The 12,188-nt window shown below is 38.9% G+C and overlaps 1 protein-coding gene across 2 annotated transcripts in view; it reads right to left on the reverse strand.

The window, feature by feature from the left end:
• The window catches only part of EML6 (EMAP like 6), a 102,881-nt gene that overhangs the window by 1,716 nt on the left and 88,977 nt on the right, over positions 1–12,188 (reverse strand). The window contains exons 30-42 of one of the 2 annotated variants that reach the window (XM_054383408.1): positions 11,777–11,855; positions 10,474–10,603; positions 9,919–10,017; positions 8,688–8,708; positions 8,140–8,313; positions 7,237–7,445; positions 5,584–5,741; positions 4,853–4,967; positions 3,661–3,849; positions 2,466–2,638; positions 1,751–1,913; positions 971–1,074; positions 34–187 (exon numbers count right to left, since the gene is read on the reverse strand). In XM_054383408.1, coding sequence (XP_054239383.1) covers positions 34–187; positions 971–1,074; positions 1,751–1,913; positions 2,466–2,638; positions 3,661–3,849; positions 4,853–4,967; positions 5,584–5,741; positions 7,237–7,445; positions 8,140–8,313; positions 8,688–8,708; positions 9,919–10,017; positions 10,474–10,603; positions 11,777–11,855 — 1,768 coding nt within the window. The remainder of the gene's footprint in view (positions 1–33; positions 188–970; positions 1,075–1,750; positions 1,914–2,465; positions 2,639–3,660; positions 3,850–4,852; positions 4,968–5,583; positions 5,742–7,236; positions 7,446–8,139; positions 8,314–8,687; positions 8,709–9,918; positions 10,018–10,473; positions 10,604–11,776; positions 11,856–12,188) is intronic. The other variant, XM_054383407.1, reaches the window with a different exon arrangement.

Below are 12,188 nucleotides of genomic sequence, written 5' to 3' on the forward strand. Positions count from 1 at the left end.
AACGGGTGAGATTAAAATAAAATACCCACTTACAAACTTTTCTGTGCATGGGAAATCAAATAGTTTCACCAGACCAAAGTCATCTCCTGTGACTATGTTTAGGCCAGCATGGGTCACACATGCACAGTTGACATCTGCTTTATCTGCGTTTCGTGGCCAAATTCCAATGACTTCATCTCCAAGAATGCTGTTCCAAAACCAAGTCAGAAAAAAAGAGTGTTAGGTCATATGACATTGCACTGAATGTAATCTCAAGAGGGCATGACAGGACCATACTCTTTTTGTGTGACTCTGAAACCATCTCTACCCATAAAGGCCGAAGTTTACTTCCTGTGAAACCACTTGCATCATTTTATACAAGCAGCTTGGGCAAGCTACAGTCTCCTCCTTTCCTTCTGCACATGCACATAACCCCCCCACAGGGATTTTTGACATCAGTGTTCTCTTAGCTGTAAGGTCTTGAATGAGGGGATGCTTGTTTGGCTGTAGAGTATTTCTTGAAATAACTCTTCTTCCCTTGAAGTTCCTTTACAGTCATTCCTATTTTACTCATGTATTGGCTGATGCCTCTGCCCCACTCCCACAAGCTGTCAAGAGTCCTCAGAAATGAGGAATTCGGGGCAGATTTTTCTGCTTGCTAGATAGCCAGGTAGTAAGAGTAGGAGGGTTCTTGCCTTCTCTTCAGACCTGCCTGTGTATCACCCACTGTTCACTGGCAGAGCCGCTTTTGGCCTCTGTCACTTCTACAGTAAGAGTACAGCTGAGGTTTTGGCATCACTTGGAGGGTCCTATATGAATCCGTATCAGGAACGAGAATGTAATGGTACCCACAACTCCTTAATACAGTCAGCTTTGCTTCTGCAGGTTTGCCCTAGGGACATTCCAAGTGCTTCATTTACACAGGCTGAGCTTAGTTCTGTATTAACAGACATCCCTGAACAGGTGGAACTTTCTTCCTGGGTTGTTTTACCTTGTCCACGTGGCCCAAGTGATCTTTTCTATTAAAGCAGGATCTGTTATTTGCTTTCCTAGTGGCACCTCATGAACTTGACGCTTATAGGCACCTGTTGATACCTGAAGGTAGGAAAGGAAAAAGCTATTAACTTTGCCATAAATACATAATTTCTTTTACTTTTAAGATTTCCAGCACTGATAGGCTCAACAGATTTTTATCAGGAAATAAAAATAAAAGGTCTCTTTCTTTCCTAATTAGTTAGAGTTCACTCTATGCACTATGAAGTAGTATCAGTGTTACAGGATGACACAGCGTACTGCACAGCTGACAGCTTTTCCCTTTTAGTTATATAGTCCCTGGTTTATCTCAACCCAACTTTACTAAATCAGAAACATTTCAGAAGGAAGCCCCCCCTATTAATCCAGCTATCATATGCACCCCATCCTGAGGAAAAGGATAACTAATTCTGTTTTGCTATAATCCATTATTTATTTCTTGGTGCTGTACCCATTTCCTCAGAATGAGAGAATACTTGGCCCTTAGCACACTAACAGATACAGAACCCAAGAGCAGCACCTAAGCACTGAGAAGTAAAGAGCGGACTTTAAATATTGCTCTGTGAACATCCTACAAGGCAATCTGAGCAGTCCAGCCTACCTCAGGAGATTTAGGGACACTCAAAGTTCAGAATAACCTTGGAAAGTATCCTTCACCTCTTCTGGCCTCCATCCTGTCATTATATCTGATAATGGGTAGGACACAATAAATACAAACATGGGTCTACTGGAGACGTACCTGAATGTACCTGCTGTCTGCAGAGAAGTCCATCTGTATGACAAAACTTGCAATGTCTTTGCAGTACCCTATTCGGTTTAGGGTTGTACCTTGAGTGAGATCATAGAAATCTACAGTATGCTCTTGTGAACCTACTGCCAGAAACCTGTTGTCTGGGCTGATCCTAGACAATAAAGCATAGAAAAGGGATAGAATATATTTGTTCAGTGCCAAGATTTTCTTTTGCTTGTTGTGTTAGCATTTTCTTTTTTCACTGTAAATTGAGATAGAACCCAAACCTTGATGCTTAATGAATAGATGAGGAAGATTGAGAATCTTGTATGTAGTGAACTGATGTTAGCATTGTACTTGCTTAATGCACAATGCACACTAGTTCTTGGTGAGAGAGCGACAGGAACTGCAATTTTAAAATGTACTCCAATATTAATTCCTATTATCACAGCTTGACGGTGTACAAATTACTATATTCAAGTGGATATAACTGATTTAATTGGGGGGGAGGAGCAGAAGATAGATACTTTTTAGGTATATGTAAATACATGCTTTAGGTATCCATGAAGCCACCAGTCAGACAGGAAGTGCATTTCACAATTTCATGCAGGCTTCAACAAACATGGAATAACAAGAAAACCTGGAAATCAACGTGGAACATGATGGACTTCTTTTGGGCACGGGCTGTATATTTAGAGAACTTCAACTGTAACGTCTGACATACCTGATGTCCTGAATTGCAGACTTCCTGTCTCGCTTTTTGCCCCAAACCTTAAGGCTGTTTACAAGTAAAATAACAAATTCTCCGTTCTTCATGCCAATTGCAACCATTTCACCATCAGGACTGTATGCAGCGCATCTTGCTGGGTGACCTAGATTCACTTTGTTCAGCAGTTTCTGTGACAACAAAATCAACAGGCTCATACCTCCCCTGAAGAAAACTACCAAGCAAATGGGAAGCTTCCACAAAAAGTATAGAACTCTCTTATTAAAAACAAATGGTCTGCAGTTATTTCCAAATAGAAATCTGAAATTTCAGCCCCCCAAAAATCACATCCCACCAGGCACACGTCACAAAACAGACTTCAAAGTATAGATGTAATTCAGTTGGGAGGTTGGTATGTGTATTTATCTTGCTGCAGGGTGATTTTGAGTTTGACACCAGAAAGAATACTGTAGCAAAACAGGCTGAAAAAAACCCCCATTCTCTGATTTGTCCTAAAAGTGATTTTGGTACCACTGCTGAGCAGGGTAGGCTTTTTCCCCTTGATTTGCTATGTGAAAACATACTAGGATGTTCTTGCATTTTCACTTAGCTGATTGCCTTGATAATATATTCACTTTCCATATTATCCCTGTTAGCTCAGGTAATTACCTTTAGAAAAGGTTTCTGTAGACTAGCATGGGCAGAAACCTTTTTGTTATTTTAAAACGCTTTTATTTGTTATTTTTAGAAAGTTTGGTGTTATGCAATTGGATTTGAAAGGAAAAAAAGTCTTGAACTACACATAACCAACATGCTGGACTCTAAAGAAAGACTCCAGAAAGGAAGGAGCTTATTGTCAAGGATAGTGACAGGACAATCTGTGTCAGCCACTCTGTTGGCATGGAATTAAAATGCTTCCTTAATCCAGGTCAGCCTGTACATTTAGATCAAAACAAGCAATACACCACAAGAGGCACTCCATCAGCCTGCAATTCTCTGCAAATGACTTCCTTTTGGAAAGAGCAGCATGCTACCTCACCAAGGAGGTAGAACAGAACTGTACCAAACCAGAACAGTAACACTGCTCTCTCTACATGTCTCTCTACATGCTCAAAAGTGTGTATGTAGCTGGCACATGGTTCAGCCAGAATAATGCCCAATTGTATAAAATGATCATTTTTAATCATAGCCTTTTAAATTCAGTAATACTCACTTTGTCAGCCAGGTCCCAGATCCTTGCTGTTCCATCATTACTTGCAGAAATAAATATGTCTTTTGAGGGGTGAGTTGCTAAGCCCCAGATTTCCCCTTCCATGTGACAGTCTATCAACAAGTTTGAAGCAGCATTTTTTTCTCCTACTTCAAGAACTTCTCCATCTTTTGTTCCCACTAAAATTTTCCCCTGTTTGTAGCCACAAGAAAGAACAAGAGATGGGCTGTCAGTAAAACAGAATATATCAATAGTGGTGAAGTGCCAATGTGTTGCAGAAAAATCAAACTATTTACAGACATGTTGGCAAAGTGTGGTTCTCGTATCATATTTGGCCATTAATAAAAAAATTAAAATGGAGGTTAAGTGCAGTTAAGACTGTTTAAGAGTACCTTGTCTGTACTTTAGCTAGACTGTTATCATCTAAATGGCAAGAGCTTCCTTGGCAAGTACTTGGAAAAAGCACAAAATGGCAACATGATTAGAAATATAAGCCTAAATTCAGACAGAGCATATCAAATAAAGACAGAGCATGTCAAAGCCTTGAGACTTTATACACAAGGTTAACTAGAGGCCCTTTCATGAAGTGTTAGATAGGACAGCCACCCATCATTTGCAGCAACACTCCTGAATCATCATCACATGCTCCTTTCACAATGTTTACAGGTACAATTTAAAGACATGCAAGAGTGACTTTGGCATGTCATTTTACTCCATTATTTCTATTGTCTTCCACTTTACCAAAACTCAACCAGTAGTTCTCAGCAGCAACTTGTTTTATTTGTGACTTAAAAAACCCCTAGAATTCATTTGGCCTAACCGAAGCACCCAGGCTGTGTCTATGTTTCATGGGAAGTAAACCTTGTAAAGCAGGTTCCTAAGATCCTTCTGTCATTTGAAAAGAAAGACGAGACAAAGTCCTACCCTGGTGAAAGACACTTCTACACTGAGCACTGTCCTTCAGAGGCCTTTCCCTCTCCTTGCTGACTGTAACTGCAAGCACTAAGCATGTGAAATGGGATCCTCATACAGTTTAAAGCCCATTGCTGAGCTCAGGACGACAAATAACAAGATGTCAATAGGTAGGCAGACAAGGCCTCCTCCCATAATTTTACAAAGCTCTTCTCTATGTCTGCCACTCAACCTCCACCAAGAACAATAGGCAGTGCAACATTTGCTGTGGCAGCTCACTCACTTTTCCTCTGCAGACGGAGCGCACACACTCGATGAGCTGGCCTGTCTCAAGCTGAAATGCTCGGCACCGTTTCATCTCTTGATCCCAGAGTTTCACAGCTCCCCCTTCTTTAGTGCTGAAAAAAAGTGTGCAGTGTTACCCAGCCGACCCTTCAACAAATCCCACGTGTAAATCCCATTGGTATTCTTTTTGTTGAATCGTAAAACATACAATGAATCACCTTCTACTGTCTATAAAGGCACCTCACTCTTGTGCAATGTAAAGAATACAAATCTAAATGCTATCACACTTCATATTTTACACAGTATCAGGCCTGCTGTGTAACAATCAATTTGTTCTCTTAAGCTCAAACTCTGCCACCGAAACATGCCAGGCAAATACGTTACTTCTAGTACACTGCAGCACTGAGTAATCAAGAGTCTCCACTAGGACAGGTTGTCTGTAGTATGACAGGATTATAAAATTCAGAAAACCACCTTATGCCAGGCTGGCAGGATCTTATACAGGTGTTCACAGCAACTGCTGATTTGAAGCATAACACACATTACTGTGACCCTTGGGTGTCTTGCTTTATTAGTCCTTTACTTACCACGGCACCTGAACACGTTACATAAAATTTGCATTGAAACTGCTACACAACAGATACTATGGATCTCTGGGATGCACTGTGTCTAAGGCATTGGAGAAATAGAAAAACAAGTTTTGCAGTTTAGGAAGATGATGTGTCTTACGGTCTCTCTTTCCCTCCTGTAACGATGAGTCCATCTCGAAGAGTGGTATACATTGTGAACACTGGCCCTGTGTGAGCTTTTGCCACAAGTCTTACCAGGAAATGATCCTTCCAGACGTAAACATCTCCATTTATGGCACCAGTAAATGTAAGGTTATTCTGCAAATAAACAGCAACCACTTCTGATATAGTAAATACCTTAGCATTTCTCTTCAGCTTGAAGTACAATTCTTTTAGCTCCTGAATTTCCTGGCAAAAGTGAACTGGACTGAACTTAGGCATTAAAACCATCGGCATTGAGAGAATGAGTTCAAGGAGTTGAATGCCTGCACTCTAACGGTGTTTCAGATGTTTTAAGAATATGTGTAGGACACATTCACCTCATCCACCTCATCTTGAGATCTCTCAGACACGTGCTCTATCAGTGTCCTGCTGGTGAGACAGATGGCAGGTTACCCCTGCTGAATTCTAAGTGACATTTCTTTGAATCTGTATCAGTCAGAATCTCCGGACTGGCAAGGACCAGCTTTGAGATGTTGAAAATCAAGTGTCTAAACTTAAACACAGAACTAACCCAAGCAGTTATCTACTTTATGTACCACAGCAATAGTGTCATTACTTATAAAAAGCCATGAAACTTGCTCTAAAGGCTTTATTTACTCTTACATATACTCCTGTGGTGTGGACTTCCAGTGGGATTCAGGAAGCAAAAACCATCCCACAGTAATGACACATGCTAATGAAGCAGGGTTCATCTGATTTTGAAGCTCTTATTATTTTAGAAAAGAAAATGTCTGTTTCTACTTGGAAAGCACAAACAATTTGTTTGTTCTAGTATTAAATTCTGCTTTTTAAAAATAATTTTGGGAGCCTTCACTGTCCATTTCATCACCCCAATTTTACACTGGACTAATGCCATCAGAGCAGAAAGAAATAATTAGTATTAAGCAATTTTTGACAACAATCTCACTTATTTGGACAGAAGGATGAAGATTTGGGTGCCCAGTTTTATACACTCCCATTTCACACAGTAGTACTATTGTCCAGGGTGGACAATTCAAAGAAGCAAGGGGCTTCTTTGAATTGGTGATTGTATAAATTATGCTTAACCTTTGCAAAGGTAATTTCTGTGGGGTTTCTGATGAAGCAGAAGCTATTTCAGACCTTAGCCTCATGGTAACACCACTCTTTCACTGTTAACATGCATTGTTTTCATTAACTATGATGCTAAAACATGGTGCTATGGTTCTTTAATGAGAACACTGCAGAGTATTATACACTAGCACATGTCATACCAAGTACTGTTAGCAGAAAATAAGGTGGCAGAGCCTACAAAAAATTAACACCACCACATTTTTTTCTAATTTAACCAGCAAAGTGCTATGCAACTAGCAAAGTAAAGAAATAAAAGCCATGGCTGCTGAAGCTGTAGGTATGCACAGACATTAATACAAAACTTTCACTAACAGAGAAATCCAACCCTGCTTAGAAAAAGTAGACAGGCATACAAGTTTTAAATTAAAATTTTAACAAACAAGCAAGAGCTCCATGGTCTTGCACTGTCCATACTACTGGATTTCAGCACAGGACACTGACACTCGTGGTTTCACTCAAAACGTATTATAACATTCTGTAGCAAGTAATTGGAACTCACCGCTCCAAAGGCAACAGAAAGCATGGTTTGCATTTTGGCATCTTCCATGGAACCAATGACTCCTTTCTTATACAGCAAAGCACTGCCAGCTAACGTCCAGAACTTCATGTGTTTTACCCCAACAGACACAAACTGAGTGTCTGAATCTGGGCGAAACTCTACAACGAATATCCTCTCCAGGTGCCCTCCCCTGCTGGCAACTTTGGCCCCTGTTTTAATTAGGTAAAGATAAAAATAAAGTTAAATTTACCTGCAAAATTAATCTTTGATACAATTTTATAAAGTAAATTGGCCTCATATTGGATTAGAGAACTGTGTCCCAGATTCTGAACACTAAGCAAATCCCATTTAGTGTATCAAACATCTTAATTCACACAACCTGCAAGTTGTCTACCTACTCCATTTCAGAGACAGCAAGAAATGCAGATTTAGGTCTTCAGAGCATGATTTGTCTCCTGGGTCAGTGCAGTAACAACACAGAGGTTTTGTATATCCTCAGTGAGTTACCATCCAGCAAAATCACAGGGACACACCTAAGGAGATGATGTGCTTCTCCTCTCCCCTCCATCATTTCTGAAGATGTCAATTCCTTTCTGTAAGTTACTTCCCAAAGGCCTATCTATGGTACAGAATTCCAAGGCCAAGTATTTCAGGAAGAAAAAGAGAATACTTCCTTTAATTTCATGGAACTTTGTATTAAACAACATTATTTCCTTAACTTACTTCTATTTGCAATAGAAGCATAGAAGTTATTTTTCTTATTCATATTTTCTAGGACTTTGCTATCTCCTTTGATTGATGTTGTGACTTACGGAACGACACAAATATATTCCAAACGCGTGAAATGCAAATAACTGTACACAGTTCTGCAAAGCTGAAGGAAGACAATTTTCCCAGAGTTACCTTCCTGCCACCTCCACACTGTGATAGTATGTTCTGGATCAACTCCCACTGAAACCAGAAGTTTGCCAGTTGCACTGAAGTTAACATAGTTGACCCCTTTGGTATGGAAGCAACGTAGCATTGAAATCGTCTGCTTACTCATAGCATCCCAGATGTGAATTGTGGGCGTTGTACCTACATGCAAAAAGATGTGTTAAAAGATAATTAATTCAGCATCTGCAAATCTTCAATGCAAAATAAACGTTTTCAAGAACATTTAACCTAAACAGACATTTTGAAGTTGTGGGGTTTTGCCTTGTTTAAAATTAACACTAATAAAAATAAATAAAAAAATAAATAATACTAGTTTGCAAGAGATAGGAGGAAATCGTATTTCGTGAAGGAAGACAAATTCTGAAAGAATGACATAACATTGATGAAAACCCTCATGCAAAAGAAACCATCTGTAGGTGTTTCACTTGTATCTGTGATTCACACAGATACAATGAGGTAACATGAAACTTTTACAGAACTCTGCTGACTAAAATTCACAAAGGAATCAGCCTTACCTGGGAATTCTGTCATATCACCTGCAGTGTGAGAGCAATGGCAAATGAGGAAGCACCAAGGGAAAACAATAGGTGAAATAAGTCATGTTTCTAATGCTGAAGTGTCAGCATCAGCACCAGAGGGAAAAAAAAATTAAAAATTTGAAAATGGATATGGATTAAATCAATAAAGCAAATAAGCAGGAATATTGTTGAACTTTTTTTGAGTATATTGCTTTTTATACACAAATATTGCAACAATATTTAGTACCTTTTAAGTTTTAAAAATGGTATTTAAAAGAAATGCTAAAGACATGCAGTTTTTAACCATCACTAAATTTAACAGTGAAATAAATGTGCAGTTACAGAGAACCCACCAAACTCAGCAGCACTGATTTCATGGACTCTTATTGACACAACAGAAAACCAGCCTTTAACAGTCACCTTTTCCGTGTCATCAAAATCAGTATTTTGAACTGTCACTCTCACAATACATACAGATTTTGGGAGTTACTCCACATTCAAACTGAAATGACAGCAGTCAGCACAGTGGCTTGTCAAGGCATTCATCTGCGGCATTTTCCTGTCCCTGCTTAAGTTCTTAATACAGAAGTTACGGACTTGAGCTTCCTTCCAGAATGATCTAAATTAGAATAGGTGAATTATCCCAGCATTAAGCCAGTTTAAGTGAAAACTAACAGATTTTTCCAAGGCTTGGAAAAAATGATCCTGCATTTCCAATACAGCATTTACTCCTGCCGAAGGCCCTAGGGAATTTATCATCACTTTTCCTGTAAATAATAAAGACATAAATACTTCTGGTTTCACAACTGGTCCCTTACACATGTTGTAAATTCTGTTTTGCACTCTGTTTCTTTCCTTTTCTGTATAGCTTTTGTACTTCTGCATAGGAAATAGCAGTGAAAATAAAATGACAAATAAGTGCTTTACTGCTAATCAAGTGCCTTGAATACAGGAAGAAAAGAGGGAATTCTATAAATCTTATGACTACAGATTAATGAGATGATGTAGTGCAATTTCGCAGAGCTTCCTATACTGCAATTAACTCTAAAATCCAATGACTCACAAACAGAGATGAAAATCCTGAAGCTGGATCACCTCTTTAAAGTCAAAGAATAAGTTTGAGGACAGTAACACTGGTATGCCCTGGTAAAATTCCTACACAGAAAAGCCCAGATCAGTGCCCCTGATAATACTAGAGCACAACTTTACTGTATGGTAAGTCACCTACCGATCTGGCTGGTAGCCACAACATTTTTATACTTTGGGTGCTGGTTCACAGTTAGGCAGAGAATGTCATCAGTGTGCTCCAGGTAGAAACTCTGACTACCTATTAAAATTCAAACATGGTTTTATTCACAACAGTATTAAAGAAGCACCACCAGTGAAGTACAGAATATCAAGAGTAACTTTTTCACACTGTCTTACATCAAAATGTACCCTTCCCTGGAGCAATGCTTTGATAACTCAACATGAGACTACAACCCAGGGTCTCTCCTCTGAGAAAGCCATTCCTGCATCTTCAGCAGGGATTTTAGCAGATACAGAGCAGGTTTTTATGACACTTCCCAGCTGAAGCTTCTACCTGCTGAACAGAACAGGATGGCTCTACAGGATGACCTGAACAGAAGGAACTGTCATTATGATACAATAGTAATCTAAACTTTTTTTTTGCATTATTTATCAAGATGAAAAATGTGAGAAAGCCACAGTAATGTTAAAAAGTTAAGACTTTGAATCAGAAATATTTCACTTCTACATTTTTTTATCTCAAAACATTGTTTACCAGTAGAAAGATTTTGAACTATGCCTGCGGCAGCTGTGTGGAAAATAATATCAGCACCATCGTTTAGGTAGTGAAGGTTGTTGCGGCAATCAAATCCTCTGTATCCAAATACATGGTCTAAAGCCAGCTCCTGAGCAAGTAAAACAAAAAGAGAGAGTAAGAGTGAAATGAAAGAAGCAACGGGGAGAATACAGAGTTTGGATTCCCATAAGCACAGTTCTAAAGTAAAAGCTAGAAAAATCTTGTAGAATGACTAAACAGTAATTGATCTGTTCTAATTTGTTGAGGCATGACATTCTCACAGACAATCTACAATGCTTTAATTGATCAGCTAAGGCACTGTATTTATATTATTATTTCTTTGATAATTCAGCCAGCTGCAAATGTTTTGTTTATAGATTTCCATTCAAAATATACTAACTTACAGAAAAGGCCCAATTGTATTACTCTGCCCATCACAGTTTAATAGCTATGTGGTATCAGGTATCTGCAAATATCTTTACTTCTGCTTGAAGAGTCTTCAAAAATCATTCCTGTAAACTGTCAAATTTTAACACACCAAATTCTGGCCTTAAAGTCCTATAAGAAGCAAAGCAGGCTATGAATAACTCTGCATTAATTGAAGGTGTAATTTCAGTTTATAGCAAGCAATTGCCAAGAAAACTTCCTCCAGAACGACTGTCATGGTTAATGGATTGCTGTTATAGTTGATTTTTAGCCCAGAAGACAGACTTACTGAATCTGTCCTAAACATAATTACAGCCCCCTTGGGACAATCTGAATTCTTGACAGACCGAGCAGTTGTTGCCAGTTGTCCACACAGATCACAGACTATCTTGTTCAGCACATTATGCAGAAAATAGTTGTCTGGAGGGCCCTGCAGCTTGGGGAGAACTGGATGTTCTAAAGTAAATGAGCAAATTTCATCTTTCAAAATTCTGCAAGTGATTTTTCCTGTATGAAAGTGCAGTTTCTGACTGCATCCCTTGGGGTTAGGTAGCAAGGGTGGTTCTGCTGTGGTTGTCCATACACTTTGACTCCACATGCCCTTCAAATTAAGAGACAAATCTGGGGTTTGGAGAGATCTGGTATAACTGGTAAGCTTTAACACCCTAACTCAGAGATTCTTTCTGACAGAGGTTGTTGTCTTGCATCTTCTGGTGTTCACCAGCAGAGCTGAAGGCACTTTCTAGAAAGTTCTTTCCTTTCTCTTTATCCATGACTTTAGCTGCCCTCAAAATAGAGATGAATTTTGCTCATCGCTTATTACTTCTAAAGCAAAAGAAGAGGTATTAAGTCTGACCTCAACCAGTTTCTTTTTTTTGTTGATATTGTTTTTTTGCAGTTTTTCAGGTTGAGGAGCAGCTCTGCTAACTGGTGGCCTGAAACGAACATTGCAAAAAAAATTAAAATCGACATGTTGGAAAGCAAAATAAACCTTCAAAAACACAGCAGATGTTTTGAATATGAACAGGAAATGGCCAAGTGTAACTCTATGGGCTGAATTCCCAACTTTTTTTTCTTTTTTTTTTCTTAGAGCTGTACAATAAACTGACTGAAATCATACACACTTTGATGGAAAAAGCAGAAACAACACCAATTATGATATTGTGGATGAGTGTCAGGACAGACCACTGTAAAGCAATTTAATTTTTTTTTAATCATAATGATTTAAATACATAGGAAAAATCCTTCAATACTAAGTGACAGTACAT

The sequence above is a fragment of the Indicator indicator genome, chromosome 9 (genome assembly GCF_027791375.1).
Source record: "Indicator indicator isolate 239-I01 chromosome 9, UM_Iind_1.1, whole genome shotgun sequence".
Lineage (NCBI taxonomy): Eukaryota > Metazoa > Chordata > Aves > Piciformes > Indicatoridae > Indicator > Indicator indicator.